At 38.8% G+C, this 24,842-nt stretch overlaps 1 protein-coding gene across 11 annotated transcripts in view; it reads left to right on the top strand.

Annotated features, from left to right (window-relative positions):
• DPF3 (double PHD fingers 3) overlaps window positions 1-24,842 on the top strand; it is a 238,132-nt gene that overhangs the window by 159,243 nt on the left and 54,047 nt on the right. For all 11 annotated transcript variants that reach the window (XR_015731348.1, XR_015731346.1, XR_015731350.1 and 8 more), the window contains 4 exons: window positions 7,806-7,933; window positions 12,539-12,634; window positions 16,006-16,084; window positions 22,415-22,552. Coding sequence is in view for 5 of the 11 variants with exons in the window: in XM_034417697.3 (XP_034273588.1) it covers window positions 7,806-7,933; window positions 12,539-12,634; window positions 16,006-16,084; window positions 22,415-22,552 (441 nt within the window). In the remaining 6 variants the exon portion in view is untranslated. The remainder of the gene's footprint in view (window positions 1-7,805; window positions 7,934-12,538; window positions 12,635-16,005; window positions 16,085-22,414; window positions 22,553-24,842) is intronic.

Here is a 24,842-nt window from a genome sequence, read left to right on the forward strand (position 1 = left end):
ATTCAAAGAATGCTAATGCAGAATTTACAATTTTTTTTTTACCAAACAAGATTTAATATGTAAAGCTTAAAAACTATAATTATCTCTGTAATTTAATTCATTGTATTATTCTGAATTGAGACAAGGATTTGTGGAAAAGTATACTTTAATGGTTATCAAAATAGTTTCAGGCATTTTTTGATGGGAGAAAGGTAAACATTTCCACCTGTTAATGCCTTTGTATATACAGTATAAGGTTCTACAAATAAAGGAATTATATATGATGTGTTAAGGTAGAAGTTTGTTTACATAGTTCCTGAAAAATAACCGTCCTTGTGTTCTTAGTGAAAGGAATTTCTGGTGGAACCCATTTTGAGCAAATATATAACTAATCTGTAATTTTCTTGAAGATTAATTAATTATGTGTTCTCAAGTCAATGTTGATTCTTAGTGACCACATAAATAATAGTTTCTTGTAGATACACATGAATCTTCCACATCTTTAAATAACTAATTTTTTTCTTTGTTATTACTATACAAAAATAAAGCCATCACTTTTTAAAACCCTTATGCTGCAAGGATTATGTCTTTTAAATTGTATAAACTCCAGATCTTTTTGCCCCCATAAGTCAGTCTGGGTGTCATCCTTCAGTCAAGGAAGATTTCTTCACTACTTAGTGTCTGCTGTTGACACTCTTAGAAGACAACAGTATTTGTGCAGGAATTTCCTTAATGTCTTTATGGGGCTGATTCCAAGTTTAAGACTGTCTTTTGCCAAGGTATCACTTCAAGAAGGGCCTAGGACTGTGACGGCGAATCTCAGAGCCCTCTCTGTGGGCACATGAGCCGTCGCACAGCTCAGCTCCATCCTGCATGCGTGTGTGCCTCCCGCTGGTCAGCTGATTTTCAGGTCTCTGCCATGCATGCACGGCGGGTGGGGTACATGCCTCCCTGAAGCCTCCTGGGACCAAAAATGGGCTGTGGGGGGAGGGGGCGCGGACCATTTTAAGGCCAAAATGAGGCATGGGGGGTGTTGTGCGTGCATGCGTGGGGGGGCAGGGAGCACGGGGGGGGGTCACACACGCATGCATGGGAGGATGGGGTGGGGGAGTCACATGCGCATGCACGTGAAAGAGAGCTTTCGGCACGCAATGACAAAATGGTTTGCCATCACTTGCCCCAGCTGACTTGCTGTAGCCGATTTTCCTCAGCCATCTTGCCCTGACTATCTTACCCTGGCTGACTCGCCTGGCCAAATCACCATGGGAGAATTCAATGCAACGCAATGCAACACAATGCAACGCAATGCAACGCAATGCAACACAATGCAACGCAATGCAACGCAATGCAACGCAATGCAACTCAAGAGAGGGACAAATGAATAGCAGCAGTCCTTGTCTTGCTTAAGGTTTGAACTTTCTCAAGTTCAAAGTCCTCAAAGTGGAGTAAGCTGCAATTCTTCTTATTCCTTTCTTGAGTTATCCTACGTTGAATTGTCCCATAGTGAGTTGTCCTGTGGCAAGTCAACTGGAATGAGTTGGCTGCAGTGAGTTGTCCCATTCTACTTCAAGAGGGCTAAAAGATGCTGCAACAATGACATATTTGGAAAGCAGTAAAATCAAAGTTATCCTACAGGATGTGTGGTGGTTGACTGTCATCTTGCTACAAGGTTAGGTACAGGGATGGGTTCTACTTATCTTTATTACTGGTTTGCAACAGGATCACTTGTTAATGGACACATCTTCAACAGGGATTTGTGGCTGATTTGGTCTTCCTTAGATTTGAATGTTATAGGTCCTTATAAATACCCAGTTTGTCACTTTTCAAAGACAGCATTTTTTTAAGAAAATGAAGCCTTAAACCAAAGTTAGTTTAATCTAATATTGCTTAGAGGTTGCCATTTACTTTGTCTGGATGATTCTCCCTTGTGTGTTTTGTGGTTTTGTAGTTTTATATATTACTTGGTCTTTTTCTTGATAAGTAGAATTTATGAAACTCATAATGAATACAAAACCTCAAAGAGATCTCTCATCATTAAATCTGAGACAGAAACACATATGCTTTTTTCCTCTCATCCATAATATGCAATGGGTAAGTAGAATTTCAGATGGACAACAATCCTTCCTTGTATAGATTCTCTCATTCCTAAATCTTATTTATTTCAATAATATCCAAAATTGCAAGAACTGCTTATTTGAATAATTGTTCTATGATAAAAAGATCTATAAGGACGAGGGCAAATTTTAGCTTGCTTTTAACTATCCTTGAGCATTATTCATTTTATAAAAGATCTATCATTTTTCTCTAAGAATAGGATAAAACTTCTAGACTTTATTTTTTTTTTTAAATTAACCTTTGGAAAGAGGCCCTTTAAGAAAGAACCATGGTCTTTATAAAGTGGAGACTTGAAAAATGAAGGTGACATTGAGGCAGGAAAATAATGTGAGGAGTAGAGCTTCTTTAGATCAAACATAGAATTAGTTAGATTAAAGACCATCTGCTTTTTTTGCTACAATTTCTAGTGCTAGAGTAGTATGGAACTATAAAGTCATAAACTATGCCTTGCTTTCTTTCATCTTATGACACTACCTGTCCTTTTTGTGAAAAAACCCTCCTCTAGGTCCCCTATTTTCCAGAATATTAAAAAAATGAGCATAATGTCTCCTTAGACATTTGATTAAGATGTCGTTAACCAAAGAAGAACTCTCCTCCATCAAAGCAAAAACATTGTTGCTCACACAGGATAAGCAGAGGACAATATTATTGTTTGTGGGCAGGAGACTGGTAGGACATCTATGTCCCAAGAATAACTTGCAGAAATCTAGAGTGGCGAGTTTGGATGAAGTCAAGCTTGGTTAACATTGGGAGACAAATGCATTGAATGAGTGTTACAAGACAATGTGGAGGCTGTTAGTTTGATTTTAGGGGCTTCTGAAGCTAATAAAGGTCAATAAAAATCCCTTTCTATATGGAGTTTGCATAGTGCTAAAACAAAAAGACTCCACAATAGTATATTGATATGACATCATCATTTATCTAAACTATCAACTACTCAAGGAAGAATGTTTATACTAGTTTCTCCCCCCTCATCCCCCATCTCTAAAACTCTATCCCTGCCTTTGCATTCTAATGTTGCATTTATGCCTTGGAGATGTGGAAATGAGCAATATGATGGATGAATGCAGCTTGCCTGGATTCTCTACCACCATTTCCCTTGAGGCTTTCCAGCTGCTGGCAGAGAGCACCATCCCAGAAGATGGTATCTTTTGCAAACTCGACAGCTAGCAGACAATCTCTCTCTCTCTCTCTCTCTCTCTCTCTGTATTTCCCAGCAGAGTAAGATTCATCTGTTTTTCCCCCTTCCCCTGGCATACCTCATGATTGTCTTTCTGACTTTAGTTGTTTTGAATAAATGCCATAAATACTTTCCACAAAATAAAAATGGGAAGAATGGGAAGCAGAAATGGAGCTGGTATTTCATACTCTTGTGATGTTGATAGATTCTAATTTGGAACTGACATGAGATGTAATTGCTCATTGAGCCACTCAGTTGCCCTTTAAGGCACTTTCTGCCTTGTTTTGTTAATGAGCTGTGTGGTTACATTCACCCAGCAGTAGATCTCTGATGTGCCAGGCATTTCATGCATTTCAATTTTTAAAAAATTGTTAAGAGGTCTGCCATGTTAAATGGTATCTATCAGAATCAGCTACAGTGTAGAGCTTATGAAAATAAACTGGTTCCAAGGAATCCAAGTGACAAACTAATGATATGTGCATTGTGTAAAGCATTTCTTTGCGAGCCAGTTGGATGTAGTGGTTAAGGCATTAGGCTTGAAATTGGGAGACTGTGTATTCTAGTCCTGCCTTAGACATGAAGCCAATTGGGTGACCCTGAGTCACTCTTTCTCAACCCCGGAAAATAGTCAGTGGCAAACCACTTCTGAAATCTTGCCCAAAAGACTGTAGGGACCAGACAATCACCAGGAATCAACATTGATTTGAAGGCACCCCCTCCTGCCCTCTACCCACTAAAAATACCCCCTGTATTTCTTTTGGAAGTTGAATTGCTTTTTTATTTTTCACAGTCTCACAAGTGACAAAAAGGGAGCTATATTGGATCTATTCTTTACTTATTCAGTACAATATTAGAATAGAATAGAATAAAAGAGTTGGAAGGGACCTTGGAGGTCTTCTAGTCCAACCCCCTGCCCAGGGAGGAAACTCTACACCACTTCAGACAAATGGTTATCCAACATCTTCTTAAAAATTTCCAGTGTTGGGGCATTCACAACTTCTGCAGGCAAGTTGTTCCACTTATTAATTGTTCTAACTGTCAGGAAATTTCTCCTTAGTTCTAAATTTCTTCTCTCCTTGATTAGTTGCCACCTATTGCCTCTTGTTTTCCCTTGGTGCCTCAGGTGCCTTGAAGAATAGTTTGACTCCCTCTTCTTTGTGGCAACCCCTGAGACATTGGAACACTGCTATCATGTCTCCCCTAGTCCTTCTCTTCATCCAACTAGACATACCGAGTTCCTGCAACCGTTCTTCATATGTTTTAGCCTCCAGTTGCCTAATCATCTTTGTTGCTCTTCTCTGCACTCTTTCTAGAGTCTCAATATCTTTTTTACATTGTGGCGACCAAAACTGAATGCAATATTCCAAGTGTGGCCTTACCAAGGCATTATAAAGTGGTATTAACACTTCACGTGATCTTGATTCTATTCCTCTCTTTATGCAGCCCAGAACTGTGTTGGCTTTTTTGGCAGCTGCTGCACACTGCTGGCTCATATCTAAATAGTTGTCTACTAGGACTCCAAGATCCCTCTCACAGTTACTACTATTGAGCAAGGTACCACATATATGGTACCTGTGCATTTTGTTTTTCTTCCCTAAATGTAGAATCTTGCTTTTTTCACTGTTGAATTTCATTTTGTTAGATAGCACCCAATATTCAAGTCTGTCAAGATCCTTCTGTATCTTGAGTCTATCTTCTGGAGTGTTGGCTATTCCTGTCAGCTTGGTGTCATCTGCAAATTTGATGAGTTGCCCATCTATTCCCTCGTCCATATTATAAAGTTATATGCCTTATATAGAAAATCATAAAGGTGAAATGATTGCTTCAAATGGATATTAGTCTATTGTCATGACATATTCGTTTGAAAGATGTTGGCTATTACCAATCCTCCATGGAATCCTTGTCTTCCTCAAGTAAGGGCACCCTTTTGAAGCTGACTTTGACAGGGTTGGGTCCTGAGCCTAACTCTCTGAAGCCTAGCTGCTGTCATGTACAGTATTTGGCATTGATCTTCATCCATTTTTTTAAAAAAAACCTTTATTGTTAAAAAAAAATTGTGTTATACTTTGTATGGCGGAGATATGACCAAGACGGTTCCACCATGTACAATTTTTTTTTTTAAATGATCGTCATCCATTTTAACTTTCCACCAGTCATATAGAAACAGAGGTTGGTTGTTGATCTTTTGTCTTTTGCCTGTTTAGACTGTATTAAAGTTAAAGACAGACAAAAAGAGAAGGAACTTTTTATGGGCAAAGCATAGGAAAAAAAAAGTCATCAATCAAATAAGCACCTCCTCCTGCACAATAGGAAAGAATGTAAAGTTCTCTCCTCTAATCCTATATTTGTAACAGAACAATATAAGGGAGAGTTTTTAGGATGCTGAAATGAGACACTCCTTTTTTCAAAACAATACTGCTTGTAGGAAGGATTTATTCTTTTTTTTTTTTCCCACCCTTGACCCTGGAGAAGAGAAGAGGAAAAGTTATTTACCGGTATGCTCTAAATTTTGGCAAGAAGCATCCAGGGTTGAAATGACAATGTATGTGAAACAGCATTTGTTTTATTTTGGGGGGGAATGTGATGAGGTGTCTGTTCTCAAAGCAAAGTGAGATTAGCTGGATAGCTATAAAAATACATAGAAACAGATTTGTTTGTTTTAATACACCAATATTTGAATGGAAAATTGGTAACACTTAATGATACATTACCAACATACTTTACTTTAGTTAGTTTACTTTACTTTATTGTCATTGCACATGGTACAACTAAATTAAATGCCGTCTTCAGTGTACATTATAACTATAAAAATAAAAACACAAACATACATCCTTTACATTCTATATAATTGAAATTGAAAACCCAATATTGAACTATACCGTAGAATTCAATATGGTTATTGTCCTGGGATAGAAGCTGTTTTTCAGCCTATTTGTCCTTGCTTTTATTATCCTGTACTGTCTGCCAGATGGTAATAGTTCAAAAAAAGGGTGCCCAGGATGAGATGGAACTTTAAGAATGTTTTGAACTTTCTTAAGGCAGCGGGAGTTATAAAGCTCTTCCAAAGAGGGGAGAGGGCAACCAATGATCCACTGGGCAATGATGTTGACAAATGCAAATACAAATTGGTGCTCGGCCATAAAAGATGACATCCCATTACCTGGTTTAACTCCGATTGTGGCACCTGCCCAATTGAATCTGTGCTCAGTAGCTAAGTAGCACCTGGGCTGGTTAATAATTGGGTGGTACATCTGTGGGAATTCCCAGGGTTGGAGGTTAGACTGGGACATGAAAAAGTATCTCGGAAGAAGATACTGTTTTTGTGTCTGTAAAGTTACCAGAATTCAAGCCTGACTCAAAGGAGGCCTTTTTTTATCCAGTTAACTCCTTCCCACTGACAGAAGCCCATAAATGTCCTCAGACTCTATTTGCAAAACTCTCCAGAACAGTTTTGGGAAGCATGAAGGGGAGGGATGGGAGAGAAAAGTCTCTTGCACAATAGGAATCCAGCTGCAGGCTGTTGAATTTTATCCCAATTATGGCACTTTAAATTGACTAGAAGAATGCATCACTCCCACCACAACCACCATTACCACCATGGTTGGTGGTGACTTTCGCTGGACTATGCTAGTGTGTGCATTTGTCACAGGAATCAGGAATTTTTCTCCATGCAGTACAGTTGCTGTCATATGTATATATCTTTTGCAAAGTTTGGATAGATGGTGGATGAGCTTATTCAGTTCTTCAAGCTGCACATAAATGTTTGCAAAAGAGAGCCATTCAACTCAAGGAACTGTTTAATATTGATTCCCAGTGTGGTATTTCTTTAGTGAGTGGCACCAAAGATCTCAAGGATAAGACTGATTAGGTGATGGATTTGGGTATTATTTGGGTAAGAAATGGTCTGCAAAAGAAAAGTGATAGGAACTTCTGATCATCTAGGCTACATGTCAAAAGGGATGCTGTATTTTTCAATGTTTGACAATATAAAAAAATAAAGTCTCTTTGTGATGAGCTCAATTTCTTGTGACTTCATGGCCATGACCACCCAGTTTTTTTGTCAGCAATAATCAAAGGGGTTTGCCATTTCCATTTCCCAGAATCTTTTTCAACTATTGAATATAGTGTATATTTCTTAGCATTTCTGCAGTTTTCACCCCCAACTACTAACCAGGTTAAGCTGTTTCATTTGTAGATTAGACAAGATGACCTGATGCCACACCAGCTAAGAGCTGTTTCCACATCAAAGCTCTCTTCAAATGATCAACTAGACAAATATTTACATTAATGTTTCTTTGAAAAAAATTCAGTATTGGTAAGAGATGGCTATATTTTACTAGCGAGGCTAGTTCATAGAGTTCAAATTTGACTTTTGTATATATCAACATCAACATGTCCAAATAATAACTGTATGTTTAAAGACATTTGCTCTTTCTTGTGAATAAACTGAAAACTGTATGACTATTCTATCCATCCTTCTGGTTGCTTACTGTAAGGAAATAATAGTAGTCATTGTGATTTGATTTGTCAGAAGTTGACCTGCCACTGAAGAAGGATGGCTTCACATCAGAAGGGACCACACTGGAAGCCTTGTTGCGTGGAGAAGGGCTTGAAAAGAAGATAGATACTAAAGAGGAGGATACTCTACAAGAAATCCAGGTAATTTCCTCACATTTTCAGTTCATAAACTGTATGTTCATAAACTGCAGGGCTGAGCTGAGGACTTTGTGCAGTATCTGTATGACAAAATCGCTCAGATTCGGGAAGGGCTGGCCTCTGACTGGGTATGTCCGGATGGGATGACTGAGACAGGTCTTGAGAGTGTTATCTGGGGGGAGTTCGATCCTGTGGCTCCCGAGGACATGGACAGGGTCCTGGGATGGCTGAACGCAACCACATGTTTATTGGACCCGTGCCCCTCCTGGTTGGTACTGGCTTCCCGGGAGGTGACACGAGGCTGGCTCCAGAAGATTGTTAACGCTTCTTTGAGTGAGGGGGTCCTGCCGGCCGCTTTGAAAGAAGCGGTTGTGAGGCCCCTCCTCAAGAAGCCCTCTCTGGATCCGGCTGTTTTGGCTAACTATCGTCCAGTCTCCAACCTTCGCTTTGTTGCGAAGGTTGTTGAGAGTGTGGTGGCGCAACAGCTTCCCCGGTACCTGGATGAAGCTGTCTATCTAGACCCGCTCTAGTCCGGCTTCCGGCCTGGGCACAGCACGGAAACGGCATTGGTCGCGTTGGTGGATGATCTCTGGAGGGCTCGGGATAGGGGTTGCTCCTCTATCCTGGTCCTGTTAGACCTCTCAGCGGCTTTTGATACCATCGACCATGGTATCATGTTGCACCGGTTGGCGGGGTTGGGGGTGGGGGGCACCGTTCTGCGGTGGTTCTCCTCCTACCTCTCTGACCGGTCGCAATCTGTGTTGACAGGGGGGCAGCGGTCGACCCCGAGGCAGCTTGCTTGTGGGGTGCCACAAGGGTCGGTCCTCTCGCCCCTTCTGTTCAACATTTATGTAAAGCCGCTGGGTGAGATCATCCGTGGCTTTGGGGTGGAGTTCCATCAGTACGCTGATGACACCCAGCTGTACATCTCCACCCCAGGCCACCCCAACGATGCCCTTGAAGTGATGTCCCAGTGCCTGGAGGCCGTGCGGGCCTGGATGGGGAGAAACAGGCTCCGACTCAACCCCTCCAAGACCGAGTGGCTGTGGCTTCCGGCGTCCTGATATAGCCAGCTGACGCCATCGCTGGCTATTGGGGGCGAATCACTCACCCCCACGGAGAGGGCTTGTAACTTGGGCGTCCTCCTGGATGCACGGCTGTCGTTAGAAGATCATTTGACGGCCGTGGCCAGGGGAGCTTTTTATCAGGTCCGCCTGATACGCCAGTTGCGCCCCTTTCTAGATCGGGACTCCCTACGCACAGTCACTCAGGCACTCGTCACTTCCCGCCTGGACTACTGCAACGCTCTCTACATGGGGCTCCCCCTGGGGTGCACCCGGAGGCTCCAGCTGGTCCAGAACGCGGCCGCGCGGGGGATTATGGGGGCGATGAGGCGCTCCCACGTAACACCTCTCCTGCGCAAGCTGCACTGGCTCCCGGTGGTCTTCCGGGTGCGCTTCAAGGTGTTGGTGACCACCTTTAAAGCGCTCCATGGCTTAGGGCCGGGGTACTTACGAGACCGCCTTCTGCCACCAATAGCCTCCCACCGGCCAGTACACTCGCACAGAGTGGGCCTCCTCAGGGTGCCGTCCGCCAGACAATGTCGGCTGACCACCCCCAGGGGGAGAGCCTTCTCTGTGGCGGCGCCCACCCTCTGGAACAACCTCCCCCCAGAGATACGTACAATAACAAACCTCCGGATTTTTCGTCGGGCCCTGAAAACCCATTTATTTCAACTAGCGGGGCTGGCTTGAGTTAATTTTAAATTGATTTTAAATTGGGTTATTTTAATTTACGGCCAATAATATTTAATTATTTTAAATTGTTTTTAAATTTTGTATGTATTGTTTTTTATTCTGGCTGTTCACCGCCCTGAGTCCTATTCTGGAGAAGGGCGGTATAGAAATTTAAATAATAAATAAATAATAATAAATAATAAATAAATAAATGTGCATGGATAAATAGGCTAATTAATCATTATTTCCAGATTGTACGTATTGCCTGTAAGAAGATTGTCTGGCGTCCAGATGGATTGAATGAATAAATAGTTCAGAATTTTGTATAATCATTGCATAAAAAGTGATGGGAACTGAAAGTATCATTTTGTAGATAAATATTCGTGTTAGCAATAAGCACTTGTAAACAGATTTCTTCTAGATGGGAGGTGCAAGAAATATCTTTAGAACAGGGAGGCTTCCATTGTCAGTTTACAGCTTTTTTACCACCTTATTTAGCTGTTACTTTGATGTCTTTTTATTTCCAATTTAGCTTTTCTAAAGCATCCTTCTCCCATCTGGGACAAAAAAAGCTCACAACTTGAGGTCCTAAAACTGCATGAGGTCCTCAGAAGCATTGAGCACAGCTGCAGGTGGCACTACAAAAATTGCCAACAAATTGTAGTCACCATTCATTCATCCATTTTGTTATATCAACTAGTATGGAAAATGCAGCAAAAGAAAATGATTAAACGCACGAGGAGTAATTATATTAATTGACTGTAATTGTCCTTCAAAGAATTTACCAATTTACCATGAACCTTTCTGAATCCTTCTCCCCAAATACTTTTTAGAGCACAAATGTTTGCATTCTACTTAATGACCATCCAAAGGAAAAAAGTGTGCATCCCTGAAATAATCAAATCATATTGGCAATAAAATAATATCAGTATTTCTTGGAAAAATACTTAATTAAATGCACTTGATTTATATTTTTCTGCTCAATCAAATGGAATATTTAAGGTGGTTTATCATTTATTATTTAAAAGACATACAATTTTTTTTCAAAATCAAAGAATTAAAATAAGGAAATGAAAATACCTAGTAATATCATTGCATATTAATAGATTGGCTGAAGATTTTTTTTTCAGATTTTTTAAAGGCATACAATGAAGGCCTTAAAAGAGTTTCTAAGGACAGCCCTAAGTAAAATGCAATAATCAAGATGAGTTGTTCCTAAGCCATTAGAATTGTTAATCGCTAGTATTCCAACTGTAGTTGTATAACTCAACGTCCTGAGAATCCAATGTCATCTAAGGATAAAATAGCATTCCTACGTTGTGGAACGCTGTTTTGTTTTAACAGACTAATATTCTTATCTAAAACAATCTGAACTGTAATCTCCATGGCAGTTTACCTATTAACCAACAATACCTCTATCTTTGCCCAATGAGTATTCTTACTCATCTTCTTGAAATTAGGCATTCCAGCTAGTAAACATTTTGGATGACTTGGATGATAAGGAAAAATATCACTGTGTGTTCTCACCATACAAAGGGTAGTGGGGGGGGGGGGAGAGGGAAAGAGAGGGAGAGAGGGAGGGGGGGAAGTAATGTAGGTTAATAATATCAAAAACTAACTAAAAGTTCAAAGGAATGAATAGAGCTATAATGCCCGTAAATTCTCCCTCCTACATCCAGTTTCTAGTATAAATTATCCAACAAAACAATTAAGTCTAGGCTACCCTATATCGTACTTGAAACTCTGATTCAGAGAGATTCATGTAAAAAGAATCCTTTAGATTCCTCTGGAATTGCCAGATATAAAATGTTTGAGCCTGGCCTCAAGTACTGTATCACCTTTGGGTTCCACTTTAAGAAGGAGTCAGACAAACTGAATCAGGTTTTGGGAAAGCAATTAAGCTTGATCAGGGGACCAGAAATTAAATCTTTTCTAGAGTGGTTGAAGGGACAGATAATGTTTATCCTTGACAAAAGGGGATCAGAGGTGGGATTCAGCCGGTTTGGATTGGTTCAGGCTAACCGGATGTTAATTTTACGCCTGGTTCAGTGAACCGGTAGTTCCGACGACCGGCTGCCCCCGCCCTATCCTGCCCCTCCCCTCCCAGAAGTCCCCACGTGGCCCGTTTTGGATTCCAGGTAAGTGCAGGGGGCATGTGGAGCCCGAGGAGGTTGAAAATGGACCTCCCAGAGGCTCTTGGAGGGCAAAAATGGGCCTATTTCCTGCCTCCGGAGAACCTCCAGAGCCCAGGGAGGTGGAAAACGGGTCCTCCACAGACCATTTTTGCTCCCAGGAGGCTGCAGGGAGGCCTACTAGGCCCGCAGCCTGTTTTTGCTCCCAGAGGGGTGCAGGAGGCCAAGTGCTGCCTGTCACACCACCTGGCCATGCCCACCATAGCCACACCCACCCAGCCAGTCATTAGGGTAGAGAACCTGTTTTAATTTATTTGAATCCCACCACTGAAGGGGATGTATGGTAGTACCCTTCAAAACTTAAAAGGATGAAGTACAGAAAGAGGTAAAGTTGTATTCTCTGTCATTTTAAAGGATGGGTTTAAGTTAAATTTAATAGATACAGATACAGATAATATGTACCGAAAGGCAGATTTCAGCTAAATGTCAAAATGGTTTCTAGAACAGTAAAAGCAATTTGAGAGTCTAACCAATCTCCTAGAAAAGTGGCGAGCTCCCCTTCAACGGGTTAGGGGCGATTTAATTTGGATCCCTGCAGAACAGAAGGTTGGACTTGATGACCTAAGTAGCTTCTCCTGGCGCTCTCTTTCTGTGATATATTTTCTTTGCAATTCTGTTTAAAAAGGTCTTCCGTTGCACTGGGATTTGTTTTTAATTATTGTTTATTATTTCAACTCCAGCGGGTTTTGGAAAATGATGAGAATGCAGATGAAGTGAACGAAGAGGAAGAGATAGAAGAAGATATTCCAAAACGAAAAAACAGACCCCGAGGACGGGTAAGCTGCTTTAACCTTGAGGGGAGGAGGAGGAGGAGGAGGAGGAGGAGGAGGAGGAGGAGGAGGAGGAGGAGGAGGAGGAGGAGGAGGAGACGACAGTAATCCCAATTCTCATTTTTACACATTTTTATATATATGCATATAGAGACACAAAGTTTAATGACACACAGTGATGTGTGGTATGTTCTAAAACTGTAGGATGATCAATTAATCACGTGTGGTAGTTAATTCACACCTGCAAATTCTCTGTGGGTGGGCTCACTGGTATTTTTGTTTTTCGCTCTCTGATCTTTAATATAAAGCCATCATGAAGTGAAACGATGCAGAAAGCATCCATATATAGTTATGGCACATAACTTGTACTATTTGCTGCCTGTTTTTTCTCTGTAGATCAACTGAAAGTAAGTGTGTGTGTGTGTGTGTGTGTGTGTGTGTGTGTGTGTGTGTGTGTATTTCCCTTGGCAGTTTCAGGGCAGGGACGAGCTGGCTATTGATCAGTCTTCTCCACATGATGCTCCAGCTGCAAGCTCTCACTAATCAGGTCCCCTGGCAAGAAACCCACGCGGTAGGCAGGCAGCTCACCTCACCTCCTACTCTTCCTGCTGCTTGGCTGTCTCAGCCCACTGGGGTGAACTCTTGCAGGCTCTCAGAACTGAGTGAAGCCCAGCCCTACAAAGTCCCAGGAGTAGCTTTCCAGCAGAGAACTCTATTATATTCACCAGGAACTATTCAGTCCTTCATCATTTTAATCAGATAACAATTAAAACAGTGCAGACTGATAGAACTCCATTTTCTAATGTAATCCCAATTGTGGAAAATATATTCCTTCAGCATACAGAAGAATTTCCCCTCCCTGTATGGAAGAGAGGGAAAATCCTCAGTGCATGGGAGAACAGATCTCAAATGCAATATCCACTCCATATGCTTTCCCCACTGACTTTCTGGGGAAGCCAGCAGTAATAATTGCAAATGGTGAACACATGATTGTGTTGGGCAGGCCAGTACAATGTTTTACAATGCCTGGAAGTACTTTACTGGCCATATAGCATTCATTCTATAGGCTTTCGGGACTATGAATGGTTGTAAATCAAGGACTATTATAGAATGAAGGACATTGCATTCTTGAGACACTGTTTTGCGCCTAGTCTTAATTGATGGAACTTGCAGCTCTAAAAGAGGGCAAAACGGCTCAGTGGTTAAAGACACTGAGCTTGTTGCCGGAAAGCTGACAGCCTGGGTTTGAGACCTGAGAGCTATGCAATGAGGTGACCTCCTGTTACTTGCCCCAGCTCCTGCCCACCTAGCATTTCAAAAGAATGCAAATGTGAATAGATTAATATGGTGGCAAGGTAACAGCATTCTGTGCACCTTTGGCATAAAGCTATGTTGGCCACATGACCATGGAAAATGTCTTCAGAAAATGCTGGCTCCCTTGACCATGAAACGGAGATGAGCACCGTGCCCTAAAGTTGGACACAACTGGACAGGGAAACCTTTACCTTTATCTTTTTCAGCTTATAAAAAGTAAAGCATAAAGTAAATCTTACCAACTTGCCCATCTTAATGTATTGTAATTCTTTCACATCCATTCCCAAACTGTACTATAATTTGCTTCAAACATTCTCTCTCCTTGGAATACTTCCAGTACATGTGACTGATTTATGTATACCAGATTTTTTTTTCCCTAAAATAAATGGGACTTTCTCCTTCTCTGCACTAAGCTGCCATTTGCAATAGATTTTCTGAAGCAATCTGGATCTTCTAAATTATATCTAGAATATATGACGGCATGACTGTAACTTTGCTGCTTGTATCCTTATGATTTATATTGATATTGATTGTTTCCTGTTTGCTTATTTGTACCCTATGACTATCATTAAGTGTTGTACCTTATGATTCTTGACGAATGTATCTTGTCTTTTTATGTACACTGAGAGCATATGCACCAAAGACAAATTCCTTGTGTGTCCAATCACACTTGGCCAATGAAGAATTGAATTCTATTCTATTCTACTCTACTCTACTCTACTCTACTCTACTCTACTCTACTCTACTCTACTCTACTCTATTCTAGATTCTTAATTAATTAATTTCAGAGAACTAATAAGAAAGGATCCAAGGCAGAAATAATACAGAGAAATGAATATTCCAAATTTGTGCAGGTCCCTTTCTTTCCACAGCATGATTTCATTTTTAATCCTGGGTGCCTTCATCTGTCCTCTTGGCAAGCATTCCCATTTGGCTGCATTTGAGTGCTCCAAGGCTGCTCTGCTGAAGCTTTTCAGCTGTATACATCAATTCTTGCTATACGATGGCAGAAGCTGAAGGCAGCTGTAGATGACTAAATGCTACAGATAGAAGCAATGAGAGCACGCATGAAGCTCTCAGTTTGTGCTTCAAGGGTGGTTGTCTCTTTGCCAACCCCCCTGAGGCCAGGTATAAAATTATCGGAATGTTGATAAAGAGATTTGAAGGCCAAAGACATGTGAATCCACAGAAAGCAATTTAAGGACTTGGATTTATAAAGTGGTGGAACACTAAAATCTGAGACTCTAAAGCACAGATTAAACAGATAACGTGGATGTTTTCATGCTTATTCTGTATACTTGATATTTTATACACTTCAATGAAGATTAGGTGCAGTTGCAAATTATTATGCAAAACAGTATGCATAACATTAATAGTAAAATTACTCAGTCATAATATAATGTACACACCCCATCAACCATGACTTTGAAAAAGGGAGACATTTAGAAATCAAGGTACAAACATGGGACTAGGTATTTTATTTTTTTGCTTCTCTTAATTCTAGCAACACATATTTTAATTTAATTTTAATAAGCCTCATTTAACTAATTCTTTGTAGTTCTTTTGAGAATTCATATAGGATATGAAAGAGTGAACCTGTTGCTATGTTGCAATTCCCACATGGTCCAAGGCAATGTGGAACAATGAAATGGGAACTTCCCAATTTCCAGCAGCTGCAACTTAGATAAGGAGAAGAGTACCACAGTAGTGCTAATGTTATTTGAGGACTCTAGCAGTATCCAAGTATATTATTCTACCAACTCATGTGGACCCAATTGCTACATTTTCCTGACAGAGTCAATGACTAGAATAGATGTATGCTTCTTTTGCTGCAGCTCTTCAACTCAAGCAGCTCTTCAACTCAATATCAGAAGTAACTACACATTTTCGAAGCTAGTGTTAATTTGTTAATCTGCTCAAGGGCAGCTTTTCTCATGAAAGTGTAATAATAATGATGACAAAGCAGAAAGTTCACTGTATGATATGTGAAATTATTTTGAGTTTAATGTTTTGGGATCACTATAAAGTGTAGCTTTTGTATTAATATATTGGTTTCATTCTAGGCCCGAGGCTCTGGTGGTGGTAGGCGAAGGAATGATGTTTCTTCTATGGATGACCATGATAAACCTTATGTTTGTGACAGTAAGTAATCTCCAGACTTTCACTCATCTTTTTCAAATATAATTTTTACTAAGAATTTGATTACAGTAGTAAAATACCAATACAATCTATACTTAGAGAAAAAGAAGAGAATAGAAAAAAGAATAAAAAGTGCAGAAAAAGAAAAAGAAAGAAAGAAAACGAAATATATATAAAGAAGTGAACTCCAACCTTTATTACAACCAGTAGAAGTAAATTCAGTAATTCTTCACCTTCTTTTTATATACAGGCTACCTCTTCTTCCCATATCCCATCTCTTATCAATAAATAAATCTGTAAAGACTCATCATTTCAGTCCTGATTTCAGCAAAAGTCCATTAAGAGTTACCTAAAATGTAACTCATTGGAGAAGAGCCTAATGCTGGGAACGATTGAGGGCAAAAGAAGAAGGGGACGACAGAGAATGAGATGGCTGGATGGAGTCACTGAAGCAGTAGGCGTGAGCTTAAATGGACTCCAAAGGATGGTAGAGGACAGGAAGGCCTGGAGGAATGTTGTCCATGGGGTCGCAATGGGTCGGACACGACTTCGCAACTAAATAATAACAAAAATGTTCTATTTTAACCTTAATCAAATAAACTAATCTCATATTCCTTGCTTCTAACAATCTTGCTTCTGATCCTTTGATCCCTTTAAATAATGTCCTAGAAGTTGATTTATTTTCATTTTTTCTTTGTCTCTTCTCACAAAATTCTTTAAAATTTTAACAAGTCTCTTTTGTAAATCCAATGTAGGAAGATTCTCCAAGTCATTCTCTTAATTTGTTATTTGTATATCCCTTTTAATAATAAAGACATCCGCCATTTTCTATTGTATATCCAGTATAGCATCTTTTTCCATATCATTCTTGCAGCCTGTCATTTGTAAATCCACTTTCAGAACAGACTCAATCTTTTTAGGTAAAACTTGTTCCTCTTTCACAACATCTTTAAACACACTCTACCAATAAAATTAGCTTCTGGATCCTATGGGAAGGATTCTTTATAATGAAAAAAAAAATATTTAAAAATCTTATTTCAAATTTATCTGGATCCTTAGTTTGTTTGTAACATTCTAAAATCAAAATCTAAATACCTCTTTTGCCTTCCCTTATTTTTTAGGTCCTTAAACTTGTATTTAAAACTTCTTAAGGATTGAAGGAAAGTCATCTGGTGCTTTAAAACTTGTCAATCCAAGGGTTCTTAATAACCTGAAAGGTGTTAACAGGCCGTTAACAAGCTGAAAGTAACTAGAAAACAAAATACATAAATCTAGTGTCGTTTCAAAGGCCCAAACCATTGTTTGAGCTACATGGCTTGTCTCCCAGAATCCTATACCCATTGGAAAGCACTGTCTTGAGGTATCCTTGCAAAGAGCAACTATCTGGAGCACTTATGAGAGATAATGAGTCCTCCCTTTGTCTACAAAGGAATTATGAAAGAGCTGGTCTACGCCCTAGTTCTTCATTTTGCCAACGTTGTTGCCTCTGTTTTTCATGGAGTCTATCATTTCTTCCTTGGAAGTCTACTTGTTTTCCTACTATGATTTAGAATCCTGTGATTTAGAATTTACATTCTTGTTGATGCAAGTGAAATTTGCATTGCTCCATGTTCAATTTTTATTTTCAAATCATTTATCTAGTTTATCAAAATTCTTTGGAATTTTATTTCTGTCCTTAGGGTATTAGTAGCACACAAATATTGTGTCATCTGTAGATTTCATTAATATGCCCTCACCTTTACATCTATGTCATTAATAAAAAAAAGTGTTTAAAAACACAAGGTCCAGGACAAAACATTGTCATTTCCCCCCCCAGAACTTCATTCCTATTTGATAAGAAATGATAGATGAGCACTTTTTGAGTGTAACTTTCAACCAGTTATGTATCTATTTAATTGCCATGCCATAACATTTGACATAGTGATAGTTTGCTACTCAGAATATAATGGGATATTTTGCCAAATGCTGAAATCTAAGCATTACATTTACAGCATTCTCATAATCTACTAAGAGTGGTGCAGTGATCTAGAGGTGGCGTTCTTGCCTCACAATCAGGAGGCTGCGATCCTAGGTAGAGGCAGATATTTTTCTCTCTGGGCACACTGAGATTATATCTGCTGCATAAATCTCCACATTGGCGACAGGAAGGGCATCCGGCCAGTAAACACTCAGCTCCATTCAGTTGCCCAGACTCCACCCCGCAAGGGATTATGTGGTCATTAAAAGAGGACAATGATTCTCATAATCTACTAAGGAAGTTCTACATCAAAAAATTGAAATAAATTTAGTTTGGCAATATTTGTTCTTGACAATTCCATGTTAATTTCTGCCAGTCACCATATTATTTTCAAGGTATTTACATATCAAATTCTAGATTTTCTCCAGGTTTTAGTATTACATAGAGTTTACTATAGTTCTCTCAAACTTTCTTTTCTTTTCTTTTTTCTTGTGAAGATATGGTCATTGCCCTCTGATAGTCATCTGGCAATTCCTCTTTTCTCCAGGATTTTTAAAGCATTATAACAGTTGAATAAAGGTCCAGCAAGGCCATCTGTTCCTGGGGATGTAGTTAATTTAACCCTGAAGATTTAAACTTGTTCCAAGTGAATAGTTGTTGCCTAGCGTTTTTCTTATCAGCCACTTCATTCTGCCTAGTGGAATCCATATTCTCTTGCTGGAGAAGGCTTGAGATAAAATTGAAGATGAATAGCTTGGACTTTTCTTTGTTGAAGACATGTTTGCATTGTTTTGTTTTGCCTCCATTTTTGAAAATGTGCTGCATTCTTTTTAGTATCACTATTGGTTTTATATAACTTTCATTGCACGATGCATTACAGGCAGCCTCAACTTACATCCAGTGGTTTAGTGACTGCTCAAAGTTACAACAGCATTGGAAAAAGTGACTTATGATCAGTCCTCGCGCTTACAATGTCTCAGTATCCCCATGGTCACATGATCAACATTCAGTGCTTGGCAACCAGCATGTATTTACATTAGTTGCAACATCCTGGCATCGTTTGATCACCATTTACAACTTTCCTAGCCAGATTCCGACAAGCAAAGTCAATGGGGCAAGCAGAATTCACTTAACAATTGCTTAACAATCATTTAACTCCACCGGTGAAAATTTTGGTCCCAATTGTGGGTTCTAAGTCAAGGACTATCTGTATTATTAATATTTTTGTTATTTCATTAATATCCATTATGTAAAATTATTCTGTATTTTATGTTTGTCTGCACATGGTTCCAAGTGATTTTTGTATATTACTAAAAGTTTCATACTTCGGTAAATATAAGTGTTACTTAAATTATACATCTGAGCAATATCTGTGTACTCAGTTGAATAATTTCTGTTCACCTTGGATCCATTTTATGAAAGACTATCTACAGAATGTAATGGAAACAAGATACTCTAAATAAGGTTGCTCTTTATAAGAATTCCATTAATGTTCTTTTTGGAAAAATCATGCTTATTTCTTGCTCTACTCTATTGATGTTCTGGAGAAAATCCATCTATAGTACATGGTTGCTAAAATTGACACTGACTAGATGGCACATAATCACTAAGTGAATCAAATAATCAGTATATTTTGGGTTTTTCTCCATGGGTACAAAATGCACGTTAAGCATTCATCACCTACATATCAACAAGTACCCTGACCGCATAGGCTGTGTTACTATTTTTAATAGTATCTATTATACTAATATAGAATTTATTTGGACTATCTTTTGTCTCCATCATATGTATGAAAAATATTTTTGTTTATAGAAAATTCAGTTCAAAAACAATATAGAATTTCCAACATTCCCTTCAGTTTTAGGTGCTTTATCCCTGATAACTCACTTTAGAGAATTTTGTTCCATCAAGCTGAACATTTTTCTGCTAAGATAAACGTAGAGTGCAAGGTGACAGGTGTTTCATGCAAATAGATAGCATACTTTCTTATTAATTGTGGACTATATTCTTCTTACTATTTTTTTAGATGAAAAGGCATTGACTATAATCTTAAAGTCTGCTCAGCAATGACCATGTCATTCTTGCCTTTTGCCTTTAATTAGTGTTCTTGGTTAATAACAGTGTTGAAATGCCTATGTTGCATAAGAAACATTGTTTTGTTCCTGATGACTAATACAAATTAGTGTGGGTTTTTTCTTCCCATGTTTCAAGGCAGTTGCCTTGTACCCCTAACTTTTGTTTCTTTTAGGCATTTTTCTTCCATGAACTGATTTCAATTTGAATGTGATAGCTAACAGTGGAAGTAATATTCTGAATTTTCACATTAGCTTGGTTTCTGTTTTACAGAGAGATGGGATTCCTAAAATATGTTCAATTTAAATATTGGTTATTCATTGCACACTTGTCAGTGCAGAATGTATCTATATCATATCATAATTATGTTCATGTGTTGATAAGCAATTAATATGTATTCATTATGCTGACTATAAACCGCTTAGAGAGGGCTGTAAAGCATGGTGAAGTGGTATATAAGTCTAAGAATATATAAAATTGTATTTAGGTCTAAGTGCTATTGCTATTATCCCAGACATTGCAACTGTGATTCCCAAACATTGCATTTCTGATTTCCCAGCTCTCTGAAATGAGGTTTGGCAGCTAATTGGCTGATTTTCTTCTTCTAGAGACCTAACAGTCACTTAGACTAAGTTTCATTGGGGGCATCTATAGTATGAGAAAAACCTATCCAGACTTACACACTAAAGACCACAAAGACATAAATACTATAAGCAAATCCACAAATATCTGATGCAAATGAAAATCATGCTGTCATCGTGGACCAAATATTACACTTTATCTCTGCTTGGATAATGCATTTTAGTTCAGATAGTGCAGAGAAGAGCAACAAAGATGATTAAAGGACTAGACTGGAGGCTAAAACATATGAAGCACAGTTGTTGGAATTAGGTATGTTCAGTTTAATGAAAAGAAGGACTAGGGGTGATATTGATGGCACTGTTCCAATGTCTAAGGGGCTGTCACAAAGAAGAGGGGTTCAACCTATTCTCCAAAGCACTTGAAAACAGGACAAGAAGAAGAGATTGGACAACCATTTGTCTGAAATGTTATAGGATTTCCTGCTTAAGCAGGGGTTGGACTCTAAGGTCCCTTCTAACTCTGTTTTTCTGTTAATCTGTTATTTTTATTCTAATTTAGTAAATAATTCACCACAAGTAGATTCAAACCAATCTACTATATTGAGTAAAGACTACGAGAGGACAGCTTTTGTTTAACTTAACATGAGATATGCAGATAACTAGTGTAGCAGTGGATTCAGCTTTGATCACTAGGGCTAAGCAACTGATTTCAACTCAACTAATTTAAAGCAAAGTCTCACCTTGTCTTTTATATTCGGATATGGAATAGACTTTTTTTATTAGACAGCACATATAGTATTTAGATGTTGCATGTATATTTAGCATGTGCCTCAGATGCAGGACCCAATTCTCCAAACGGTGGTCATTTCTAGAAGATAAGAGTTAAGATGGGTGGGATAATAATCGGGGAACCACATATAGCAATAGCACTTAGATTTATATACCACTCTAGAGTGCTTTACAGCACTCTCTGAGTCAGCATATTGCCGCAACAATCTGAGTTCACATTTTACAAATCTTGGAAGGATGGAAGGCTGAGTCAACCTTGAGCCAGTCCTGGCTATAGGCAGAGTTAGCCTGCAGTACTGCATTCTAACCACTACACCACCAGGCTCACATGCACAATTGAAGCACTGACTTTTTTTTATGTGTGTCATACAGCCGTACTTGAACAATCATATTTGTAGAAGAACTGGCAGAGGCAAGAGGCAGAGTTAAAAGAGGGATCAGCCTAGAATCTCTACATAGTCACAAATGGACTAAGTCCACCCCCCCCCTTGAATTTGGTTGACCTTTATCTAACTCCATGCAGGTGCTGACCATTAGTTGAGAAGATTCCTGCGCATAGGCTTTTAGAAATAAATCAGTTTAATAAGACTTTCACGTGTGGACTTGATAATGTTACTTTTAATGAATGGAATGCTTAAAGCAGCAGTACTTTTCTTTCAGAGCTGCTCAGAAGCCTGAAAAACATTAGGTGGCTTTAATGAATGCCACATATGTTCACACTTGTATATGGTTCCCAGCAATTCTTCTGCATAATATTTGAAGCATGCACAATTTCTTTGGGATGCAAAACTTTATGTCAAGACATAGAAATAGAACTTTTGTTGACTGACGTAGGCAGACAACTTGTGTAGAAATATGCAAGATGAGTTCTGTATTCCTGATGTATCATTTGCTGATCCTGTTAATTGTTCTCTGCACCTTCTGTGTTTGCAGTTTGTGGCAAGCGCTATAAGAATCGACCAGGCCTGAGCTATCACTATGCTCACACTCACCTTGCTAGTGAGGAAGGGGATGATGCTCGGGAACAGGAGACACGTTCACCACCTGTCCACAGAAATGAAAATCATAAACGTGAGTAGGATATATGTGTCTTTTATATTTTATAATGTAAAGCTCCAGTCCCTATTTTACCCTCCCACTGCTGCATCCATCTTTGCATTACAGTTGTGGCTACGCTTACTTTGCTCCTCTGTGAATTGTTAGGACCAGGCTTTTTAATGGAGCTAATCAGCTGCAGCTTTTCCAGATGCTGAGCTCAGCTAATCCAAAATTCGTCTCAGACCTCCCATTAGCTCAGCAGTGGGTCGCTTTCCATCACTTTTCCTCTGGGATGAACATGTGGAGAAGAGACAAGTCAAGCAGTTTTCTAGTGGTTCATTTTGAGTACAACATATATGTTCCCTTTTTGTTTCTGTCTTTTTCCTTCTTGTTACGGAACAAAATTCCCAAGCTTTGTAAAGTTCCCTATTAAGGGACCAAATAAGAGACAAAGTTCTTTGTTAAAGAAAAAGATTTATCATGGGCTGTAGGTCCAACAATATTTTTTTGCTCCTGAAACTTTTGGACATTTTCAAAAATGTATTGGGGCTCTATTTGCCTCATTTTTTATGACAGAAGGTTGGATGTTGGATTGAAAGGTGAACACTTTATAAATTTTTATAAAGTATTCCACCTTTCTAAGAGAGGAAATGGCTGTAGGAATATGTTGCTTCCCTAGAATGTATTTTATAATTATAATAATATAATATAATGAATGTGGTATTGAAAGTAAAATAAAATTGGTGCTAAGATGTAACTCTTAATTTATAAGAATAAATGGGGGAAATGTTGAGTTGCATTCCTGTCAAAGTAGCCTAAATAATCATGGCTTTTTATCAGATAAAAGTATAGCTGTAGATTGGCTTTTAGTCTTTTATTAGAAGTATAATTCTAAATTAATATAAACTGTTATTTTATACATTTGGTTGTTTAATATAAAGTGATGCTTCTTTTATTTTTTATTTTTAATAACTAAATACAAAAATAATAAAAGAAGGGAGGAAAGTTGGAAAAAATAATGTATAGCAATACATATCAATAACTTGAAGCCATGATTCATTACAGCCATCCATGGTATTCTATATTAATCAATTCTGTAAACCACAGAATAGTTGGAGGCTTATATATGTCTTTCTAATGCTGAATAATTCAACTTTTGATTGTAAATCTATTTTTTTTGGTCCAGAAGTCAACACCCATGTGATTGAGATAAAATGTAAACTTATGAAAATATTAAATCTCATCGAATTAAGAAAAAAAATTGATAGTCTGGGGCATATATGCTATTTCTTTTAAAAGATGATAGATACAGTGCATGTTTCTAGTTATTTAAAAAAAATAAAACTGCAAATATATGCAAGAAAAAAAATCTCTAAATGATTCATGACTCAATTAGATAATTTATTAATGCCAATTAATGACTAACAATTTTCTATGAATTATTCTATATATATATAATTAGATTTATACGCCGCCCTTCTCCGGAGACTCAGGGTGGCTTACAATGCATTAAGCAATAGCCGTCATACTTTTGTATATTTTATACAAAGTCAGCTTATTGCCCCCACAATCTGGATCATCAATTTACCTACCTTAGAAAGGATGGAAGGCTGAGTCAACCTTGAGTCTGGGGAGATTCGAACTTGCAATAATTGCAGACAGCTGAATGTTAATAACAGGCTTTTAGTCTGTTGAGCTATCCAGGCTATCATATATATATATATATATGATAGGAAGTTGTTGATGTCTGGTCTGATATTCCAAAGCTCCCTCCTTCCCCTAAAGTGTGTCAAGCTGAGAAATTGAGAAAATTGGCTGTGACAAGCCCAATCCATTTCAAAGTTAACAACCTATCTGACATGATTGTAGACAACAACATAAACTAGAATTTGTTAGTTGATATATAAAATAATAATAATAATAAAAAACCAGATGAGGCTTTTAAAATAAAGAAGGAAATAAAAATACCAATCCCAGAGACCTGAATTGAGAGAGGAAAAAACATTGCTAACTGGAATTGCCTATAGATAAGAGTTGACTTATGGGGTGAAGAATTTTGTATTTATTAATAAGGAGAAGGTTAATAAAGAAGAAGTGAAGAGGCAATGAAACTGTTTCTATGTGTTGTGGTCCGCCAGCAGCCTGCGGAGCTGGCAGTGGAGTCAGACAGTGAGGAGGCTGGGGAAGAACATGGGCCAGTCCTGGAATCTGGGGAAGGCCTGGACGAGGGCTCTGCGTCGAAGGCAGAGATGGGGCCAGGGCCATCTGTGAGTGATGTGCGGACTCCGGAGCCTCCAGAATCGGAAATCAGAGAGGCAGAGGA

Source organism: Pantherophis guttatus, chromosome 1 (genome assembly GCF_059756535.1).
Source record: "Pantherophis guttatus breed Tessera chromosome 1, ASM5975653v1, whole genome shotgun sequence".
Taxonomy (NCBI): domain Eukaryota; kingdom Metazoa; phylum Chordata; class Lepidosauria; order Squamata; family Colubridae; genus Pantherophis; species Pantherophis guttatus.